At 41.3% G+C, this 24,306-nt stretch overlaps 1 protein-coding gene across 2 annotated transcripts in view; it reads right to left on the reverse strand.

The window, feature by feature from the left end:
* Positions 1-1,051: 1,051 nt before the first annotated feature.
* The window catches only part of DPYS (dihydropyrimidinase), a 112,476-nt gene continuing 89,221 nt past the window's right edge, over positions 1,052-24,306 (reverse strand). For both annotated transcript variants that reach the window (XM_089658346.1, XM_089658347.1), the window contains exons 8-10: positions 9,645-9,852; positions 7,420-7,503; positions 1,052-4,247 (exon numbers count right to left, since the gene is read on the reverse strand). In XM_089658346.1, the coding sequence (XP_089514472.1) occupies positions 7,441-7,503; positions 9,645-9,852 (271 nt within the window). In that variant the 3' untranslated portion in view covers positions 1,052-4,247; positions 7,420-7,440. The remainder of the gene's footprint in view (positions 4,248-7,419; positions 7,504-9,644; positions 9,853-24,306) is intronic.

Raw genomic sequence — 24,306 nt, forward strand, 5'->3', positions numbered from 1 at the left:
GCTCACCCCTCCCCCTAACAGCTGAGGAAGAGAGAACTAATGATTGAAAGAGTCATTTATTCCTTAATACCAGATCAGAAGCTGCAGTTGTGGCTTTATTTTTAACCCTTTCACTCGCCCCCTCCTCTCCTATATATCTAACCTCCATGCTGCCTCTGTAGTGACCCACATATTAAATATATTTTAAAGATATTCTTCCCAAATATATTGACATATATTTGAAATACTACAATTTTGTCCATACTCAATATATTTCAAAATATATGTCTATATATAAATATATATATATATATGCATACATATACTGCATGTTAAATTGCATTTTTATTACAAAATATATGAAAAATACTTTAAAAAATACATTTCAAATATACTGTATGTCTTTAAAAGTACAAATCTACATTTTTGTGAATGCATTTACAAATATATGTAAAAATATACGTTAATGTTTTATATTTTTTATAAATATATTCTTCAGATTTTTTTTAATATATAAAAAAGTAATTTTAACATTTTTTTTTTACATATATTTGTAAATGCATTCCAAAAATGTAGATTTGTATTTTTAAAGACATACAGTATATTTGAAATGTATTTTTAAAAATATTTTTCATATATTTCGTAATAAAAATGCATTTCAACATGCAGTGTGTGTGTGTGTGTGTGTATATATATATATATATATATATATATATTTATTGACGTATATTTTGAAATATATTGAATATGGCCAAAATTGTAGTATTTCAAATATATGTCAAAATATTTGGGAAGAATATTTTTAAAATATATTTCAAATATTTTTTTTTTCCATATGGGGACCTGTATATTAACCCCTCACCTCCTCCCTCTGTGTCATGCTGCAATCTAGTTCAAGCTCCAACTACCTTAAAGAAGTATTAAACACAAGATCAAACATTTATTATATTGCAACTCACCAATTCTAGACTTGATGTCTTCTTTCTTTCTTCTATTTGCTATCTGGTGATCCAGCCAGAAAAGCTGTCTTGCAGTTACAGGGATGAGACAAACCATTTACCACTGACAGGGGTGCTTACAATGATCAGGTTTTATTTATTTATGTAAAACCTTTGTCCCAAAAGGAACAAAACAGTTTGCTGTAACTGGTTATAAAGTATTAGCTGAAGTTCAGCTTCAGTGTACAAGTGCATTAAAATCTGTGAGTATATCTAACATTCCCCTCCCCCCAGAATGAAAATGCTGCTGTCCAAATGTGCCCCTGTGCTCATTCATCCAGAACGGAGGCACTCTAATAGACACTCTAATACAAGAGGTGTGTTACTGGCCAGATCACCAGGGAACAACAGGAAAAAAAAAACAACTAATGCAGCCACTATATCTAATGATTGGTAAGCTGCAATATATTACATTTTTGTTTTTGGGTTTAATACCGCCTCAATGCCAGGTTGTTTCTTAGTTTAAAAAAAAATTTGTAAAAAAAAAAAAAATAGATCACCCTAGTGTGTCTTCTTTCCAAAAAGGGATCATTTTTTATGGTTGTCGTACTCGCCTGCATTTTTATTTGACGTTTTGTAACAGAAAATAAGGAAACATGTTTTTTTTTGTTTTTAAAATTTCTTGGCATTGTTTATGCAGTGCATACAGAAAGTATTCACAGCGATTAACTTTTGCCACATTTTGTTATGTTACAGCCTTATTCCAAATGGATTAAATTCATTTATTTTTCCTCAGCATTCTACAAACAATACCCCATAATGACAACATGAAAGAAGTTCTTTTTTATTTTTAATAAATTGCAAAGGAAAAAAAACCACATGTACATAAGTATTCACAGCCTTTGCTCAATACTTTGTTGAAGCACCTGTAGCACCAAGTACAGCCTCAAGTCATTTTGAGTATGATGCTACAAGCTTGGCACACCTATTTTTGGGCAATTTCTCCCATTAATTTAATTCATTTTGGAATAAGGCTGCAACATAACAAAATGTGGCAAAAAGTTATGCACTGTGAATACTTTCTGGATGCACTGTACATTAAAGAGAAACAGAAGTTACTAAATAACACCATAAAAGCTGTCAGTTTAAAAAAAAAAGAGAGATATAACATTCATTTGGGAAGGTATTGCCTGACAAAGTAATAGTCAGCCAAACTATCACAGCGATGAAACCTGAAAAGTAGTCCTGCAAGGAAAGGGTATTACAGGCTCGTATTTGGTATTACAGGCTCGTATTCGGTATTACAGGCTCCTATTCGGTATTACAGGCTCCTATTCGGTATTACAGGCTCGTATTTGGTATTACAGGCTTGTAGTTGGTATTACAGGCTCGTATTCGGTATTACAGGCTCGTATTCGGTATTACAGGCTCGTATTCGGTATTACAGGCTCCTATTCGGTATTACAGGCTCGTATTCGGTATTACAGGCTCGTATTCGGTTTTACAGGCTCGTATTCGGTATTACAGGCTCGTATTCGGTATTACAGGCTCGTATTCGGTATTACAGGCTCGTATTCGGTTTTACAGGTTCGTATTCGGTATTACAGGCTTGTATTCGGTATTACAGGCTCCTATTTGGTATTACAGGTTCATACTTGCTATTACAGGCTCGTATTTGGTATTACAGGCTCGTATTTGGTTTTAAAGGCTCGTATTCGGTATTACAGGCTCGTATTTGGTATTACAGGTTCGTACTTGCTATTACAGGCTCGTATTTGGTATTACAGGCTCGTATTCGGTATTACAGGGTATTCGGTATTACAGGCTTCTATTTGGCATTACAGGTTCGTACTTAGTATTACAGGCTCGTATTCGGTATTACAGGCTCCTATTTGGCATTACAGGCTCCTATTTGGTATTACAGGCTCCTATTTGGTATTACAGGCTCCTATTTGGTATTACAGGCTCCTATTTGGTTTTAAAGGCTCGTATTTGGTATTACAGGCTCGTATGTGGTATTACAGGCTCGTATTCGGTATTACAGGCTCCTATTTGGTATTACAGGCTCCTATTTGGTATTACAGGCTCGTATTTGGTTTTAAAGGCTCGTATTTGGTATTACAGGCTCGTATGTGGTATTACAGGCTCGTATTCGGTATTACAGGCTCGTATTTGGTATTACAGGCTCGTATTGAAATGGTTACACCTCAATAGAGTTCCGTGGTCTAGATAAAAGCCATTGAAATCTAATTATTGCTTGGTTTCTTTATTTATTCTATGTTGTATTTTTATTTTGGGGGGTGGGGGGCCTTTGCAGTCATGCATACCCCACACATAAATGTCTCACGCATCCTTTAAAATAAATCTTTAGGCAGTTTGCGTTTGATCTATTTCTGCAGTGCTTTTTGCGGTGCATTTTGTGTTTTTGACTCTTTTTTTTTCTTGTTGGTAGGCAGATTAAATTGCAAAACACATAAAAATGCATCATAAATGCGTCAAAAACACAAAAAACCCACACTACACGCTTTTCTGCAGTGTCTCCATTGAAGTCTATAGAACCAAAAATGCAACATTTTGCATTTAAAAAAGTCCCTGACCCTTGCCAAAAAATGCACCGGGTGAAACCACGGAGATGTGAACCTGTCCCATAGGAGATCATGCTAAATGGACTGTAGTGCGTTTCTGCAAAACGCTACGTAAAATGCTTAGATGTGAACCTAGACTTAATGTACCGTATGTATTTTTTATCAATGTTTTAGAGTAACAAGCCCCAAACTTTCATTCTAGTGTTGGATAAAGTGGGGAATGATTAGAACCCTTGTCTGGTTCTTACTTCTACTTTCTTCCTATCCTGCTAATAGCAGTTTTATCAAACAGAGGGGAAAGTGAGGGACAATCTGAAACAGGGACTCAGACATATAATAAAAATCCAACAGGGATCCTAGCCTTCTTCTATTCTACAAAAGAAAAGCTCTTCTATTTGTGTTGCTATTTGAGAGCTATTACTTCCAGTCCTGTAAAGTGTTGTTGGCAGGAAAGCAGTAAAACCCTGACAAAGGGTCTAATCCATCTATTTAAAAAAAGTAAAAAAAAGTTTTGTTTGGACACTTAAACATCTCTATATGGAAGCTCTATTTTGCAGGTGGTGGATATATAGTACTAATCAACATAAACTATTTCTTGGCTTCACAACGTTGAGGCTGTAAGCTCAGCGCAATGAGTTGTACAATACTCTACACTGCAGACATTATAGAAATACCATAGGAAAAATAGACAGGTATCCTTCTCTAGTCTTGACCTTGGTCTTCTCACAATTCTGAATGCATTGATCTGTTAATAAAAAAAACAAATAAAAGTGAAATAGTCAGGTTACCCAGAAGATCATGAAGCTTGTACTGTACATACCCACATGGAACAAAAATATATTTGAAATATATTTTAAAAATATTCTTTCCAAATATATTGACATATATTTGATATACTACAATTTTGGCCATATTCAGTATATTTCAATATATATATATATATATATATATATATACACTGCATGTTGAAATGTGTTTTTATTACAAAATATATGAAAAGTATTGTTAAAAATACATTTCAAATATATATATATATATATATATATATATATATATATATATATAAAGAGAGAGAGAGAGAGAGAGTATATATGTATTTATTTATTGAAATACATTGAATATGGCCAAAATTGTAGCATTTCAAATATATGTCAATATATTTGGGAAGAATATTTTAGAAATATATTTCAAATATATTTTTCTTCCATATGGGTATAGACAACTGAATTTGACCGAGAGCGTATGTAAACCCAACATTTCATATTCCTGAAATGTGCCTGCTGTACCATGTACTTGTATGAAAAAGTATCTGTTCTCTTTGTATTGCTTCCTTTGTATGAAAAACCTGGTGTTCTTGCCAGTCCCACTGCTTTCTTATTAAAAGCTGACCACACTAGGCAGAAGAACACAGCATGGTTAGTTCTCTAGCTGTGCTGGGAACTCAGCCTGCTCTCCTCCAATGATCAGACTTGTCCTGACACCCCCCACCCTTTCTTACACAGCCTTTCACTGGGAAGACTAGTGTACTGCTGTTTCTCCTCCCCCAGCTATCTATACAGCTGAGACCAGACGGTATGTGATCTTTTATTTAAAAAAAAGGTATTTATAATATTCTTTTTTTATCTATACACATTTTTTTGCTTTTTATTTTAAACTGAATAGGTTGTTTTACAAGACCAAGGTTTACAATCACGTTAACCACTTTAGGACCGCCCACCTGCATTGTACTGTGGATGGGCGACTCCTACAGGAACAGCAGCATACCTGCACATTGCTGCCTGTTCCTGGGCTCGGGGTGCAGCGCATGCGCAGACCACTCTGCCCCCATCCTCCTTGATGACTGTGATTAGATACAGCAGGATTTTGTTAACAGGTCCCGGCCAATGATTCATGGCCAGGACCTGATGATCGGCTGTGTCCAATCACAGCCCAGAGCCCTGTGTTGACAAACAACACAGGGCTCTGTACAGAGGGAACAAACTCTTTGTTTCTTCTCCCTGCATAGCAGGGAAAAGGAATAAAGAGATTTTTAGTAAAAAATCATTAACACTTGTTAGGCACACACTTAACCTCTTGATTACCCAAGATGTTCCCAGCCAGTGTCATTAGTACATTGACAATGTATAGTATTATCACTGTGTAAGTGTAACTGATGATGTCAGGTGTCAGTAAGTCAGTTCCCACCCATTGTCAGTTAGTGTCAGATTGCCTGATGTACTTCCAGTTGCGCTATAAGTCGCTGATCACTGCCATTACTAGTATAAAAGAAAAAAAAAAACATAGTTTGTAGACACTATACTGTAATTCTTATACAAACAAATCATTATATACACTTATTGGGACTTTTTGTTACCAAAGACATGTAGCAGAATACATTTTGGCCTAAATTTACAAAGAAATTTGATTTTTTAAATTTTTTTATTGAATATGTTTTATAGAAGAAAGTAAAAAATGTTTTTTTTTCTTTAACCACTTCAGTGCAGGAGCGGGTTGCCATTCATAAACAGCGCCCGCTGGGAGCGCACGGCACCGTGATCAATGCTGGCTGTGTCTCTGGACACAGCAGAACACCAATCACTGTACGGGACCTCTAAGTGAGGTCCAGATCATGTGATCACTGATTAGCCAATCAGGGATCACATGAACAGTAGTAAACAAGATATCACTTCTGACATCATTGCTTACTACTAGTGAAATCTGTGAATGATCACAGAGATCACATGGTACAAGGCTATTCTCAACAGCCTTGCACCATGTGACAAGCTGTGACCAGTATTTCTCAATGGTTGCAAGAATGCAGCCAGAGAGAAGGAGAAAAGATTGCCTTATGGGTGTAAAAGCAATCAGTGTAAAACAAAAAAAAAATTCTTCATCACCCCCCACAAGTAGTACTAGGGTGGCAGTATGTTAAAAAAAACCCATAAATAATAATATAAAAAATAAAATAAAAATATAAAAAATTTAGAAAAATTATACTTTTTGGTAATAAACTAAATTTGGGTTATTTTTTTTTTACTAAAAATATAACTGAATAAATTTTGGCCAAGATTTATGAAGAAAGATTATTTATTTGCAAAATTTTATAAGAAAAAAATGTTTTTTCTAAATTTTTGGACTTTTTAATTTATATAGCAAAAAAAAAATGTAAATCCCCGTGGTGACTAAATACCACCAAAATAAAAAGTTTTATCTGTCTCAAAAACATTCTAAAAAACTCATATAGGTACAGCATTGCATGGCCGCGCAATTGTCATTTAAAGTGTGATAGCACTGAAAGCTGGCCTGGACAGGAAGGGGGTAAAAGTGTCCGGAGTTGAAGTGGTTAAAATTTTCAGTCTTTTTGCATTTATATAGTAAAAAATACAAAATACAGCGTTGATCAAATACCAACAAAAGAAAGTTCTATCTGTGTGAAAAAAATGATATAAATTTCATTTGAGTACAGCGTTGCATGACCGTGCAATTACCAGTTAACGTAGTGCAAGGCTAAATAGCAAAAAATTGCTTAGTCATGAAGGGGTTAAAACTTTCTAGAGCTTAAGTGATTAAGCCAACCATAAAGCAGGGACTGGACGAAGTTCGCTCCATGTATGGGCAGGGAGATTGTACAGAAGTCGATCAGCTGGGACACTTCTGTACACCCACCCCTCCCTTCCTGTTCCTGCTGCCAGTGTTTTACCAGCTAGAAAGGGAAGGGGAATTTAAACAGCAACACTGATAGATATAAAAATGCTTCTCTTTAGTAAAGTAGCAGAAGGCTAGAATCCCCGTCAGATTTGTATTTTTGTGTCCTGGTCTAGTGAAACTTCCCCGCTCTAACCAAAACTGCAAACAAGATTTTGCCTTGACATACACTTTAATAACTTTCAACTTTCTAACGTTCACCTCCTCTGTGTGCAGCATATAATGGGTATTACCTGCTGTTGATGGAGCCGTATTCACTTCAGTTGGATGACCTCTCCTTTATAAGGCTGTCTTTGTACGGGAAGTGGCTGACATACCTGTACAAACATTTCATTACTGATGGGAATTCTCTCTTTTATTATGCAAACTGCTACACACACACTGAATTTCTCTGCAATATAAACACAGATGAGGAAAATCTGCTCCACGGGTTCAGCTCCACGATTTCTTTACATCTATTTTTATTTAAAAATAAATAAGCAAACAAAAAATCATGGCACCCATCCACTGGTCCTCTTCCAGCTCTGAGAAATGACAGATGGTTGCTGCAGTTACTGTATATAACGTGTGTACTAACTGTATTCTAAAAGAGGGCAATAATTACTAATAATCACCAAGCAAGGAAATGGATAGAAATTCCTATCTATGATGGTTAAGGGAATGTAAGAAGAATAAAAATTGATATTCAAGACAGGGAAAGAAAGAAAGAAAGAAAGAAAGAAAGAAAGAAAGGATGGAAGGAAGGAAGGAAGGAAGGAAGGAAGGAGGAAGATGGAAGAAAGAAGGGAAAGAAAAAAGAAAGAAATGAAATAAAAAAGAAAAAGTAGATGGAAGAGATGGAAGGAAGGGGAAGATAAGAAAAGGGAAAAAAGAGCAAAGGATAAGCAAGGTAGTAAAGGAGAAAAAAAAAAAAAAGAAAGAGGAGAGGAGAAGCAGGAAAAGAGAAGGAGCAGAGTAAAAGGACGAGAGGAAATAAGGAGAAGAGGAGAAAGAGGAGAGGAGAAGGGAGAGGAGATTAGAGAAGAGAAGAAGGAACAGAAAAGGAGGAAAAGAAAAAGGAGGAGAGGAGAAGGGAGAGAGGAGAAGGAGAATTGGAGAAGGAGGAAATAAGGAGGAGAGGAGAAGGAGGAAAGGAGAGGAGAAGAGCGGAAAGGAGAGGGGAAGAAGAGGAGAACAAAGAAAGGAGAAGAAGGAGAGGAGGTACAGAGAAGGAGGAGAGGAGTAGTAGAAAAGAAAAGGGAGTTGAGGAGAAGGGAAAGAGGAGAAGGGGGAGTAGAGAGGAGAAGGTAGAGAGGAGGAAGAGGCAAGGAGAAGGAGGAGAGGAGAAGGAAAGAAGCAGGAGAGGAGAAGGGGCAAAAGAGAAACTGGAAATGAAAAGGAGTAGAAGAGGATGTACAGAGAAGGAGGAGAAGAGGAGGTACAGAGAAGGAGGAGAGGAGAAGGTACAAAAGGAGAGGGAGTTGAAAAGAGAACTAGAATAGGAGAAGGGGGAGAGAGGAAAGTGGAGAGGAGAAGGATGAGAGGAGAAGGAGAAAAGGAGATAGAGAAAGAGGAAAAAATAAGGAGAGGAGAAGGAGGAAATGAGAAGAGGAGACAGAGGAAAGAAGGAGGAGAGGAGAAGGAGCAAAAGAAAAGGAGGAAAGGAGAGGAGAAGGAGAAGGAGGAAGGCAAAAGGAGAAAGAGGAAAGAAGAAGGAGATGAGGAGAAGGAGGAAAGGGGAAGGAGAAGAGGAGAAGGAGGAAAAGAGGAGAGGAGACAGAGCAAAAGAGAATCTGGAAAGGAGAAGAAGGGGAGGAGAGGAAAAGGAGGAAAGGAGAGGAGAAGGAACAGAAAAGGAGCAAAGAAGAAGCAGGAAAGGAAGTAACTGAATAGAATTAGAGACCCAAGAGAGTGGAGGAAAAGAACAAGGATGAAGGAAAGTTAATTATGGCAAAGTATGAACAACCTCCACAAAAACAATAACAATAGTTTTAGATGGAGCCCTGTTTAAAGTCACATTTATAAACTAGCCATATCTTTCCTGCCTACTCCATCATTTTCCTATTTCGGTGATACTTGAATAAATCTGCCAGAAAGTCTGATATAACATACAGAATGCTAAATTCCATTGCCAGCTGCCTAGTGGAGATCATTCCATAATCTAGAATACCTGGTGCTGGTGTCAGTCAGTGAACAACATTGTGCTGTCAGAATAAATGAGAGATTGTTGCACAGGAGGCGGAGCTAAGTCTTAATAGCTCAGTTTGTTGGATATTTAAAATCTTTTTTGGCAAGTCATATTAGTATTCAGATTTATAGCTGCACTTTGAACAAATTGTAACAGTTACATTGTTGTAGTAGATTCAAGGACTCTGAATGGTAATGGAAAATCCTTCAGCCTGATTAGTAACTTAAGTTTTCTTTAGCAGGATTTAAAAGCAACAAACGGTGTAAAATAAATGACTTTGTGTTGACTTACATCATCTCTTTTTACGATACGGCTGTAGACGTAGTCAGGAAACGGTTTGCGTGGAATGTATTTGCCATGGCCTGGGACTGCGTGCAAGATACCATTCTCGTACACTACCCTCCCGCCTGCAATAGTCACCAGAGGTACTCCGTGGCAGACCATTCCTTCAAATATATTGAAATTCACAGCCTGGTGGTGGGTTTTAGCAGAAATTGTCCTGTAAATAAAACAAATATATGGTAAAGTTATATCCATGTATCAGTGATAAAGTGCGGACCAGTGTTCAACTCCAAAGTAAATTAAAATCAGTGGAATGACAATACTATTCAAGTGGGAGCGACTGAACCACAGAAAATGTTTGATATTAAGTTGGTTTTAAAGTACACCTACATTTATTTCTGTTACAATAAGTATATCTAAACTCAAGAACAAGTGGCTGCACTTGTTTTCTTCTTTCTTCTTTCAGATTAAGTAATTTTTTGTATTTTATTTAATTTTATAATGCAATAATGCAGTTGAACAGTGAAATGGCTCCAATATTTGGCCAGCTGAACAATACAAAAATGACAGCAAAAAGTTTGTTAGTACAGCAGTATAAACATATAAGTATATACTTATTGGTTGTTAAAGTATATTCTGATTGTAATTGAGGTAATGCACTATTTTAGTTTTATTTTTGAGGTACACAGCTGATCTGGATGTATGGGAATATTGAAGTTGGACACAGAGGACTAATATATTTGGACTTTAATTTTGCTTTATGCATTGACTGACACAAAAAAGGTTTTTTGTATAGTACAGCAGTATGGTTTGAGAACCAGGTAGCAGTGCTGGGTCGAAGGACTGACATTAAACAAGAAGATGGTACATTTTCTGTGAACTAATAAAACCCTGCTGCCTATGTATTAGAAAAAGGGGAGGTGTTTGTAGTCTAAACCAGGGGAGCAGCCTTTCTCAACTAGGGTTTCTCCAGAACAGGGGTGGGTATTTAATTTCCCCAAGGGGCCACGTGAGAAGCTGGGACTGTTATGGAGGGGCAAATGTAATTAGTCTCAATATTAATTTTGGACCTGAGAAAATCCCCAAGTATTTATACATATAGAACAATAAACAGCTGACACTAGAAATAATAGGTACAATTGCTCTTTCAGATGGGCAGTTGGGGGGGGGGGTGGTAAAAACTGGTAGCTTCCCAACTGTAAAATAACAGTCGGACGAGGTTGTTCACCTGCCACAGCCGCAAAGCAAAGAATCTCGGAGTGCAGAGTTTGACAAGCAGCACCACTTGTCAAACTCACCCATTGAGTTCAGTAAGACCACGCTGCAACCACGTGCATTGTAGGGTTAAATCAGGGGATGGGGAGGCAATATAACACATCCTCACTGCCTGTCAAATGCTCTCTGTAAAGCACTGTGACTGGAAAGAGAGATCATGAGATCAGTGCAGTAGGGAATTTCTGCCGATCCTGACCAGAAGTGAAGAACAGGGGCATGGCTCCTAGGGTTTGCAGCATGCAGGCGCTAACACTTGAATGGGTAGCAGAATGGTGGGAGAGCGTTGGGACGTCTCTTAGGCAACGTTCTCCTACCAGAATTGATCAGCTCCTCAGGCTATTTCCTTCTAGTTCTTGCAGCTCTCCACACAGACATCCCATGCCTCCATAAGAAAGATGACAGGCACAGAGAGGCAACAAGGGTCAGATAGAGACAACCAAAGGTCCAGATATGGCCCTGGGGCCACAATTTGCCCAGGTCTGCTCCAAAGGTTGCTAGAGGCTCCTTGATCAATAATCAATTTCTGCCTCCCAGAAAAGCTCCCAGTGCCGCCATTTTTTTAGCCACCTGTAAGAGGGGGATTTTCCCAAGGACCACAAATGTAGGGAGTATTCTTCCCACTGACCATCACACTATTGTACAGTGACCTGTAGGTATAGTAATTATTAGCAGGGGTTCACAGAGACTGGAAGTTAAATCAAGGGTTCCATCATTGAAATAGACTGGCCTACAGAGTGATAGAGTGGCAATGCTGCTCCTCCAGTGTGCTAAGGGGGTTAGAGTTGTCACCCTAGGACAGGAAGTGTTTTGTGGTAGGATCACCAGGTGAAAATAAAGGAAAAAGAAGAGAAAGAAAACAAATGCAGCCAACGCATATAAAGACTAATAAGCTGCAATATATTACATTTTTATTCTTGGGTTTGGATACACTTTTAAGAGGAACCTCACTCCCCCAAATTTTCACTATTTTGATGGCTTGTCTTTACTTCACATACCCACTTGCCTAATGGATCCAGTGTTGTCCTGATTTGATATGTTGTTTGGGTGTCACAGCCCAGGTCCCACTCTGTTATCTTGGTCTTTCTAAACCCTGGTTCACACTGATGGGACTTGTCATGCGATTTGATGGTGTCCTGATTGGCAATGGAACAGTTCTAATTGGTGCAACTCCAACTTTTGGGAGTTGCGCAGTTTTGCATTGAAATCTGTGCACAACGTCACACTGAAATCCAACTTTGAAATTTAAAAATTTCAAATTCGAATCTAGTGTGAACCAGAACTTAGTCATTGTGAGTCAGCTGCCTCTTTTAGATTCAGGTAGCCAGCCCATAGTGATGTGTACCAGCTCTGCCCAAGGCTGTGTATGTCCCTATTTTGCAGCCTTTTAGGATATGTGATGTGGATATCCCAGGAGACTGTTGAAGAAGAGACATGTTTCTTGCCAAGTGAGAATGGTGGTAGGAGGACAGAGCCAGATATAAAAAGCAAACAAAAAAATCAATAGTTTATATTAAGGAGAAGGGGAGGAAAGAAAGTCCGCTTTAGGGTAGCAATTTTAATATTTGCATTGAGTACTCCTTAAGGCGCAGGTTTAAACCTCTGAAAATGAACAAAGCATATCCCTCTATAGTGTTTACTTGCCTCTGTCCAAAGCACCTAGTGTTATTTTTGACCGCTCTCTCATTTCTCTGATATCTGCATGAGTAACGTCTGACAGTCAATGGCAACACCAGGCAATCCTGGAAAACGCCCCACCCCCATCACAGAGCAGGTGATTGACAGTCTCAGCTGTGCATGTTTCCCTATGAGGCTTGTAGGTGGGGTGCAGATGCTCAGTACCCAGAGAGAAGAGAACACACATGGAGGCCAAATAGTACAGAAAAGCACACTGCTCAAAAGATATTAAAGGAACACTTTTTAATCAGAGTATAGCATCAAGCCAGTCAAGCTCCTGGGATATTGATCTGGTCACTTAAGTAGCAGAGGGGGTTGTTAATCAGTTTCAGCTGCTTTGGTGTTAATGAAATTAACAACAGGTGCATTAGATGGGCAACAATGAGACGACCCCCAAAACAGGAATAGTTTTACAGGTGGAGGCTACTGACATTTTTTTCCCTACTCGTTTTTTCTGACTGTTTTTTACTAGTGTTTAATTTGGCTAGGGTCAGTGTTACTACTGGTAGCATGAGGTGATACCTGGACCCTACAGAGGTTGCCCAGGCTGTCCAACTCCTCCAGGTTGGCACATCAATGCGTGCCATTGCCAGAAGGTTTGCTGTGTTTCCAAGCACAGTCTCAAGAGCATGGAGGAGATTCCAGGAGGCAGGCAGTTACTCTTAGAGAGCTGGACAGGGCTGTAGAAGGTCCTTAACCCATCAGCAGGACCGGTATCTGCTCCTTTGTGCAAGGAGGGACAGAATGAGCACTGCCAGAGCACTACAAAATTACCTCCAGCAGGCCATTGGTGTGAATGTCTCTGACCAAATGATCAGAAACAGACTTCATGAGGGTGGCTTGAGGGCCTGATGTCCTCTAGTGGGCCCTGTGCTCACTGCCTGGCACCATAGAGCTCGACTGGCATTTTCCATTGAACACCAGAATTGGCAGGTCCTCCACTGGCGCCCTGTGCTTTTCACAGAATGAAAGCAGGTTCACCCTGAGCACATGTGACAGACGTGAAAGGGTCTGGAGAAGCTGCGGAGAACGTTATGCTGCCTGTAACATTGTTCAGCATGACCGTTTTGGTGGTAAGTCAGTGATGGTCTGGGGAGGCATTTGCATGGAGGGACGCACTAACCTCTACAGGCTAGACAATAGCACCCTGACTACCATTAGGTATGGGGATGAAATCCTTGGACCCATTGTCAAACCCTACGCTGGTGCAGTGGATCCTGGGTTCCTCCTGATGCATGACAATGCCCGGCCTCATGTGGCGAGAGTATGCAGGCAGTTCCTGGAGGATGAAGGAATTGACACCATTGAAAAGCCCCCAAGCTCGCCTGACCTAAATCCAATAGAACACCTCTGGGATATCATGTTTTGGTCCATCCAACGCCACCAGGTTGCACCTCAGACTGTCCAGGAGCTCAGTGATGCCCTGGTCCAGATCTGCGAGGAAATACCCCAGGATATCATCCGTTGTATCATTACGAACATGCCCTGACATTGTCAGGCATACATACAAGCACGTGAGGGCCATACAAGCTACTGAGTACCATTTTGAGTTGCTGCAATGAAATTTCAGTGAAATGGACTAGCCTGCCGCATCAGTTATTCACTTTGATTTTCAGGGTGTCTTTGAATTCAGTCCTCTGTAGGTTGATCATTTTCATGTCCATCAAACGATGGGGCATCATTACCCAGTCCATATCGGTATAGATATCCAGCAGGAGATTTTCCCCATTGAGATCTGATATATATAGGAGGATCTGTGTTTCACCTGAGGCTAGTCAATTAACTGGTTATATGTAAGGGTTTACTAGTACTGTAGCTGACATGTTACCATTATTTAAATTGGGCGTTGACTCCAGATATTATGGGGCACAACAACTACATTTATACTAATTGAAACTCTTGTGCTAGAAGCAAGAATGTTCTGTAAACTATATAAATGAAATTCCAGGTTTTAATAGCGCAGGATAATGAAACGTGCTCTGCGACAGGCTGTGACTGTTTGCTGCTCTTTGACATACTAAATTCATTTCCAGAACGTGTCTCATGGCTGATTTCTCCAGAAAATCCATTTTTCAGACACTTGGACAAACCTCCATGATAGAGCTGCACAGGATCTGAAAACATTCTGTCCCGGCTTGATAAATCTAGGTCAATACACTCGCACTGCTTCACCTTCTCCTCGGAAATGTTCTCGCCTTTGAAATATCACTGCCTTATTTTGCCTTTAACCTTTTTCTGATTGCACAAACAGTCTGAAGGGATTATTGCCACTCCGGACACATTTAATGGTGTTAAACTCTTTTAATTTATAAGCGGCGGTGTCAGAGCTGGATATGGTTGCCGCCGGGATGTTCCGGTGTGTACTTTGTCACCTCAGGAGAAAGCCAGCTGATGAAAAGTGGCAGGACGCACAGTGCCTGCAAACACAGTGACAAGCTCTTCTAGACGGGCTCCGACGCTTACCTGGACTAACGCATGTCAACGGCGGCAAATTATCTGCCTGAACAATATGGGGCTTATGTGAAGAGCCACTGTGGGCTACAAGTAAAATGAATCTGAACAGCGAATGCCATCCGGTAAACACTGTGCTGCGCTAAAGTCTGAAAGCCCCACCCAATGTACTTAAGAGGGGAAATTAGTGAGTGCCTATTTTTAGTTATTGACAATTTTGAGAAAAAAAACTATAATTTTGACTTTTTTCTATTAAACATATCCAGTGATGTCTAGGATAGGATGGGTTAATTCAGTGAAAATGACCGTCTTGCCGAAATTGTTATACTATTTTTGCACCCTCCCAGTGCGGGTTCCTCCTCATTTCCTTCGGTTGATTCAGGCAAATATTATGCGTTTTATCTAGGCCGATAAGCATCCCAGAGTCTCCAGAAATACGCTTTTTTGTTCATAGACTCCATGGTCGTCTTGGGGTGCCTAATGTAACTAAGTATTATCAGGCGAGCTTGATTGCCCCACTGTCAACGTTGCACGCTTCCTCAGACGTTCCTCTCTGAGTCTTGCTGGAACTACCTAATTGTGCCCCTATTGCGACATCGACGCTTCTATGGCTTCCTCCTGCCCTACGTCCTATGACACTGAGTCCGATTTTGCTCCATGGCTTACCAGTGTGGGACTCGGTACGTTACTCCAGTGGCCTGATGTCAACTTTCCTATCTTTGCTCCCAATTATTAACAACCCTCTCTTCCCACCGGGCTTAGATCAACCAAGAGCTTTTTCTTGGTGGGTGGCCAATGGTTTTTCGCAGGTGCGACACTTTTTGACTCCTCGGTCCTTCCCCACTTGGAATTGTCTTCAGGAGTCATGGGATGCCCCTCCAGCAGAATTTTTTTCATTACCTTCAACTGCAGCATTGGCTGACCTCACTGCGGGGCACTTCCGCTTTCCCGTACCAGAAATCTGCCTTTGAACTGCTTTGCCAACAGCGTCCGGGCACCCCGGGCCTTATTTCCCTTCTTTATGCAGCTTTGAACAGACGCTCGACGTATACTTCTCTCTCATATGTCGCTCAGTGGGAGCGTGACCTGGGCGCAGTCGTGGATTTGGAGGACTGAAATGGGGCCTGGTCACTTATAGCTAAATGTTCATTTAATACGACCACGCTGGAGGCGGCATACAAAGTACTGTTTCGTTGGCCGGGACCCGGGGATTAACAGCCAGAGACACAAATGGCAGCACAGGTAGGGCACGCGCCCCCTACCCAGAAATGCAAACTCACATATATATATGTGATTTTATTTATACGTGCACTGCTACTGCCCTGTAGCAGTATATCTGCTATGGGGCAGTGCTAAAACAGTTAAAGTGATATTAAACTCTTACATTTTTTTTAAATAACTGTAACACCCTGCTATTATTCAGACTGCAGGATGTCACAAGAGACACAAGGTATCCTGCAACTCAGTGGCACACGCTCTGGTGAAAAGATTTGTGGATTTTGTCGGCTGAACCAAAGGACTTTGTTGGAAGGCAGTGAATTACAGGACTACATTTCCCAGAGGAGCAGGTGTGTGGGTGGAGGCATATAAATCTAGAAGCCCGGGAACAGGGGCAGGAAGTGAGCTGCGGGGAGAGCTGGAAAGAAGGTGTGAAGAGAAAGCTTTGCAGAATGCTGAAAGACCAGACCAGGCCGCAGAGTGAGAGATTGGAGAAAGAGGGAGGAATAGCTGACCGCTGACAGTTCTGGAGAACTATCCTGTTGGTCGGTGACTTGGAGTGTTGCAGTCATGAACGAACCCTGCAGGAGGAACTGCAGAACCGCTTCATCCCCCATCTACAGAGAGACCACCAGTGATTGGGATGATCCCACAGATCGGGTGAGAGGCCCCTGTGTCCTTGCCTAACTCAAAAAAGCCTATGAAAAAGGTACCAGGGGCATCTCATGGGGCCCCCTACTGACCCCGGGCCCTCGGGCTGTGCCATAGTTTTCAAATGGTCAGTCTGCCCCTGTGCTTGAAGTTCAGCATTTAACAAAATAAGCTATCTGTATGCTCATGTCTAAGCACATAAACACATCTATATCTTCACTAGTGCAAAAACAAAATGGACCATTAGAAGAGCACCGCGTACTTTTTACCTACACTGCACAATGCTCAGGTTCAAAAATAACCTCCCAACCATCTGTCAAAAACAATCACTTTCTGCTGGTTTAGCAGTCATGATGAATCTGTCACAAGCAGCCAGTGAGGGCCCACATAACAAGCCTGGTTCATTTAAAATGCAGCAAGCATGTTTTCCTTCTCAGTGCAGTCACATGGAAGATTACAGATTCTGTCTTCACGTTTATTTAGTATTGCTTTATAGAGAGACTCTACCTTCACACCCTAGAAAACACTCAGCTCTTTCATCGCCAACATGCATTTTATTTGTCAGATGTGCACCTTATTTTAAAGAAACATATAGTGTCTTTCATTTTCTGTATATATATATATATATATATATATATATATATACACACAATACACACACACAATATATTGCCCAAAGTATTGGGACGCCCCTCGAAATCAGTGGATTTAGATGTTCCAATCACCTCCATGGCCACAGGTGTATAAAATCAAGTACCTGAGCATGCAGACTGCCTTGGGAACAACAGCAACTCAGCCACGAAGTGGTAGGCCACGAAAAATGACAGAGTGGGGTCAGTGCACAGTGCACAGAAGTTGCCAACTGTCTGCAGAGTCAATAGCTAAAGATCTCCAAACTTCATGTAGCCTTTAGATTAGCACAACAACAGTGCATAGAGAGCTCCATGGAATGGGTTTCCATGGCCGAGCAGCTGCATCCAAGCTTTACATCACCAAGTGCAATGCAAAGCGTTGGATGCAGTGTTGTAAACCACGCCACCACTGGACTCTAGAACAGTGGAGACGTGTTCTCTTGAGTGACAAATCATGCTTCTCTGTCTGGCAATCCAATGGATGTGGCTAGGTTTGGCTGTTACCAGGAGAATGGTACTTGCCTGACTGCATTGTGCCAAGTGTAAAGTTTGGTGACGGGGGGATTATAGTTACATGGTTAGTCTGGCTGAAAAAAAGACAAAAGTCCATCGAGTTCAACCATAAAAAAACAAAAAAAAAAGCTATAATCCTATACCCACAGTTGATCCAGAGGAAGGCAAAAACACCAGCAAAGCATGACCCAATTTGCTCCTGCAGGGGAAAAAATTCCTTCCTGATCCCCCAAGAGGCAATCGGATATTCCCTGGATCAACTTTACCTATAAATAGTAACCAGTTATATTCTGTGTATCCAAGAAACAATCCAGGCCTTTTTTTAAAGCAATCCACTGAGCTGGTCAGAACCAACTCTTGAGGGAGTCTATTCCACATTTTCACAGCTCTCACTGTGAAGAAACCTTTCCGTGTTTGGAGATTAAATTTCTTTTCCTCCAGACGTAAAGAGTGCCCCCTTGTCCTCTGTGATGACCTCAGGGTGAATAACTCTACACCAAGTTGACTATATGAATCACTGATGTATTTATACATGTTAACCATGTCCCCCCTTAATCTCTTCTCAAGAGAGAATAAATTCAGTTCCTCTAATCTTTCCTCATAGCTGAGCTCCTCCATGCCTCTTATCAGTTTAGTTGCTCTTCTCTGTACTTTCTCCAGTTCCCCAATGTTTTTTTTGTGAATTGGTGCCCAAAACTGAACTGCATATTCCAGATGAGGTCTTACTAATGATTTGTACCGGGGTAGTATGATATCTCTCTCTCTGGAGTCTATACCACTTTTAATACAAGAGAGGATTTTGCTCGCTTTAGAAACCGCAGCTTGGCATTGCATGCCATTATTAAGCTTGCGATCTACAAGAACACCCAGAGCCTTCTCCACCATTGATTCCCCCAGTTGTACCCCCCCCCCCCAGTATGTATGATGCATGCATATTCTTAGCCCCCAAGTGAAGAACCTTACATTTATCAACATTAAACCTCATTTGCCACATAGTTGCCCAATTAAACAGTGCATTAAGGTCAGCTTGTAAATTGGAGACATCCTGTAAGGACGTTATTCCACAGCACAGCTTGGTGTCATCTGCAACGACTGAAATGGTATAATCCCAGACCCTATATTGTTTATAAATATATTAAAAAGTAAGGGTCCCAACACTGAACCTTGGGGTACACCACTGACAACCCCAGACCATTCAGAGTATGAATCATTAACCACCACGCTCTGAATACGATCTTTTAGCCAGTTTTCTATCCATTTACATACGGATTTTTCCAAGCCTGTAGACTTTACCTTACACATTAGCCGTGTGTGGGGAACTGTGTTAAATGCTTTTGCAAGATCCAAGTATATCACGTCCACCGCCACCCCTCTGTCCAAGGTTTTGCTCACCTCCTCATAAAAAGAAATCAGTCTTGTTTGACAACTTCTGTCTTTCATGAATCCATGCTGTCTGTTGCTTAAACTATTTTTTTCCAGCAAGAACACATCTATGTGGTCTTTTATTAAACTCTCCCGTATCTTCCCAACTATAGAAGTTAAACTAGCAGGTCTATAATTACTTGGTAAAGATTTTGATCCCTTTTTAAATATTGGCACCACATTGGCCTTACGCCAATCCAGTGGTACTATGCCAGTCATTAAAGAGTCCCTAAAAATTAGAAACAATGGCTTTGAAATGACAGAGCTCAATTCTTTAAGGACCTGTGGGTGTATGCCACCTGGTCCAGGTATTTTATTCACCTTTATGGTCTGGGGTTGTTTTTCAGGGGTTGGGCTTGCCCACTTAGTTCCAGTGAAGGGAACTCTTAAGGCATCAGCATACCAAGACATTTTGGACAATTTCATGCTCCCAACTTTGTGGGAAGAGTTTGGGGATGGCCCCTTCCTGTTCCAACATGACTGCACACCGGTGCACAAAGCAAGGTCCATAAAGACATGGATGAGTGAGTTTGGGGTGGAGGAACTTGACTGACCTGCACAGAGTCCTGACCTCTGCCGATAGAACACATTTGGGATGAATTCGAGCGGAGACTGCAAGCCAGGCCTTCTCGCCCGACATCAGTGCCTGACCTGACAAATGTGCTTCTGGAAGAATGGTCAAACCTTCCCATAGATACCCTCCTAAACCTTGTGGACAGCCTTCCCAGAAGAGTTGAAGCTGTTATAGCTGCAAAGGGTGGGCCAACTCAATATTGAACCCTACAGACTAAGACTGGGATGCCATTAAAGTTCATGTGCATGTAAAAGCAGGCGTCCCAATACTTTTGGCAACAGTGTGTGTGTGTGTTTATATATATATATATATATATATATATATATGTAGATATTTTACCTCTATCATTTATATTCCTTACTATTACTTTTATATGATTTCTTCTTTATGCATATGACTATTTCAGTATTTACTTTTTCCAGCTAGCAGGTGTAAAGGATATTTAAACCTTCACACCTAAACTCAACATGTTGCTACCCATGCTCTTGTATGCTAAAGGGTAACTTCACTTTCAATGGAAAAAAAATTATGAAATAATTAAAATAATATAGCATACATACAGTTCCTTCAGAGTGCATCGGTATTGTCATCGACCGCTGCTCCATAGAATTTCATAGAGATACTCATTTTACCTACAGGTTAGCTTTATTATAGCTGTAGGTAAAAATATACAAAGTGACTACTGCTTTAAGCAATGCACTGCTGCCATCACCTTGCCCCCAGTCTGCTGATCAGACAGTGAATGAGCAGCAGTGAACTGATGGTGCCATCTCTCTACTCCCTCCTTCAATCAGCTTGCTATGTTTTAGTATATTTGCATGAAAAACACCTAACTGGCTTCCAGTGCTGCCTTTTCCTCTCCTAATCTGAGGGTTGATGTACAGTAGACTATAGGAGGGACATTTTGGTACTTAAAGCGAAATTTCACTATATATGAGCACCACAAACCAAAGCACTGTTTAATTCATGTTTAATATTCAAAGCAAATTCCCCCATCCATCCATGTCTTCATGCTTTATTTTGTTGAGAAAACATTGTATGGAATCACACCTTAAGGCCAGGTTCACATATGTGTGACCATGCGGGCTGTGATTTGCATGGGCACGAGAGCCCTATGCCCTGGGACATGCAGGGAAGAAGTCCCTGCGCTTCTTCAGAAATCACAGCCCAGGAACCGAGGTTCCCAGTATGGTTGCAATTTACAGTGCGGGCGGTGTGCCATTAGATTTAATTGCCGCCGTCCCGCTGGTCCCAAATTCCTCTGTGTGGGTGGTGCGGCTGCAGTTTTTTGTGTGGGTCCCGTAGCAGCACCACCCGCACAGATGTGAACCAAGCCTAAAAGTTAAGCAGACAGGATCAATGTTCTTTACAGCCTTTCTTGCTTGTAGCTCAGATAGTATCATATTTCAGTACAAGTGCATTGAATTCATAGTTAAGGTGGGTTTCAAGCATCTGTCATTTGATGATACATTTGGAGGCTCAAAATAAAGCTGGCCATACATTGACTGAAATTTAGCCAATTCAGCAGGGACCGTCCGAATTTCAATCCATGTATGGGCGAGCTGGTTGTACACAAGTTGATTTATTGACCTATCTAACCTGTCTAACCGTTTTTCCCAAATGATCAGTACCGCCAGCTATAGCCAGGCCCGGACTGGCCATAGGGCACACCGGGCATTTGCCAGATGGGCTGGGGCTACCAGGCTTGGGATGACTGGGCCGCACAGAGGGAGGTAAGCGGCGACCGCGGTCCGGGCAGGGCTAATACACACCATGGCCGCTGTGCGGCTATGCCCAAAGCAGGGCCAACAGGAGGAGCAGCAGTGACGGCTCCTGAAGACAAGCAGGAAGTGCGGCTGACAAAATGGACACCTCCTCGGACGGCAGCTGCACTGAAGGGAGAAAGCCGGCCTCTCTGCTTCACCCGCCGGCACACTGTGACAGGTCTGTAGCGGTGGTGGATGGGGCTGTCTCTTTGCTGGATGAGCTTTCTCTTTGCTGGACAGGCTCTTTGCTGGAGGGGCTGTCTCTTTGCTGGATGAGCTGTCTCTTTGCTGGAGGGGCTGTCTCTTTTCTGGACGGGCTGTTTCTTTGCTGGACGGACTGTTTCTTTGCTTGAGGAGCTGTCTCTTTGCTGGATGGGCTGTATATTTGTTAGACGGACTGTTTCTTTGCTGGATGGGCTGTCTCTGCTGCACGGCTGTCGCTTTGCTGGGCGGATGTCTCTTTGCTGGTCGGGCTGTCTCTGCTGGATGGGCTGTCTCTTTGCTGGACGGGCTGTCTCCTTGCTGGACTGGGCTGTTACTTTGTCCAGTTGGGTCCAGCAAAGAGAAGGGACATCCCCATCCAGCAAAGAGACATTCCTGTCCAGCAAATAGACATCCCAATCTAGCAAAGAGACAGCCAAGTCCAAGAAGGGACATCCCCATCCAGCAAAGAGACATCCCCTCTTTGCTATATGCAGATGCCTCTTTGCTGGATTGGGCCATCTCTTTGAATATATAGGGGCACTGTGATTAGATCTCTAGGGGCACTGTAATGTAAAGGGTCACTGTGATAGAAAGGGGACTGCGCTGTAAAGGGGCATTGTAATCAATACAGTGCCCCTTTGCAGTGCAGTCCCCTTTATATCACAGTGTCCCTTTATATTACAGTGCAGAGGACCTACTCAGTGAATATTCTGTCACCAACTGCCCCTGCGAATACCCTTGCACCATCCTCCCCCCTCCCCGGAAATTGGCTGCTCAGTGTAAAATGCCCTATTTTTTGTCCCAGTCTGGGCCTGGCTATAGCCACCAACACTGATCACTGTATTTTACCACCGGGGAAGGCTCCCTGCTGGCAGAATACAGTAGCTCAGCAGGACTAATTCTGATATATGGAATGTGTGGATGGAGGAATCAATTAATTTTTTCTCATTCAACCCGCTGGTTGAATGAAAAAAAAAATGAATCATGTTTTGTCAGCCTAAGTGTTCATTAAAAAGTATGCAGCATGCCTTGTAACTATTTATTTCATTAAAGAATCCAAGGATAAAGCCAAGGATACACAGGATGAAGGGCAATACCCCAGGCTGTGCCTGTTGACCGTACATTCTAAGATGACTGTGAAGAGTACTCCCATATCTATGTAGCGTCAATCTGAAATCCCTCCTTTCTCTATCCCACCATTTAGAGTTGAATGTTTCCGGATGTTCTCTGCTCTGCTGGAAATAAGCTTGTCACGCTAATGACTGGCAACCAGTGCTACTGCCTCACAGCTGTCTTTTCTTCCAGCCATTTAAATATTTAAATCCCCAACCTCATTGGCAAGATGGCATAATGATCATTATTGTCATGTAAAATTGTCCTGTGCTAATCCTCTGCAATTACTGACATGTTCATGGAAAGACATTTCATGTCAGATCATCATTATAACCTCAGAGATTTTAACTTACAAATCCTACATATTCACTCACTGGACACTTTATTAGGTACACATTGCTAGTGCCAGGCTGGGCAATTTTACACTTTAATTTTTTTTTTACAAGATTTTATTTATTATTTAAAATTTAACTAATGAGCCTCCTATGTGACAGCATGGCCAGATGACAGGTTATCTTTACGGAGACATCAAGCGCCTATTAACCCACCAATGTTTCCCCTGCCCTCCACTGCAGCTAATCAAGCACTAATTGTGCTTGATTAGCTGCGTCCCCAGCTACAGTAGCTGGGCAATGACAGCTGTGAATTGACACAATATATGTTGCTTCAGGGCTCATTGGTTGCAGGGGGAACTATTGCACTGAATAGTGCAGCACTTTTACTGTGGTCTTGGGATACCTGGAGGAATGGGAGAGCCTGGGAACCATGGTGGGAGCTGTAGGTTGGGGGGGTGGGGGTGGGTGCTGCTTCTACACAGCCCCAAAAAAGTGATTGGGCGGCTCTTCAGTATCACATTTAACAAAAAGCTCTCAGTCAGACCTAGAAATCAAAACCAAGATTGTCACTGCAGTAGCTTGCTTTAACCCCTTGAATACCAGGACAATACCAGGACCAGCAGCATTCACAGGATGTGAAGGTGGAGCTAATTTCAGACATATTTTTTCATGCTAAGTTAATAATATGTAAGTGCACAATGTGTAGGTGATAAACAGTGTCTCACCTACAAATTGCATTTCACTATTATGGATTTTGTGGAAGAGGGAGCATATACACAAATATACACTGCTCAAAAAAATTAAAGGAACACTCTGAAAACACATCAGATCTCAATGGGGAAA

This window comes from Staurois parvus, unplaced genomic scaffold, assembly GCF_062004578.1.
Source record: "Staurois parvus isolate SC_StPar_1 unplaced genomic scaffold, SC_StPar_1.0 ptg001062l, whole genome shotgun sequence".
NCBI lineage: Eukaryota > Metazoa > Chordata > Amphibia > Anura > Ranidae > Staurois > Staurois parvus.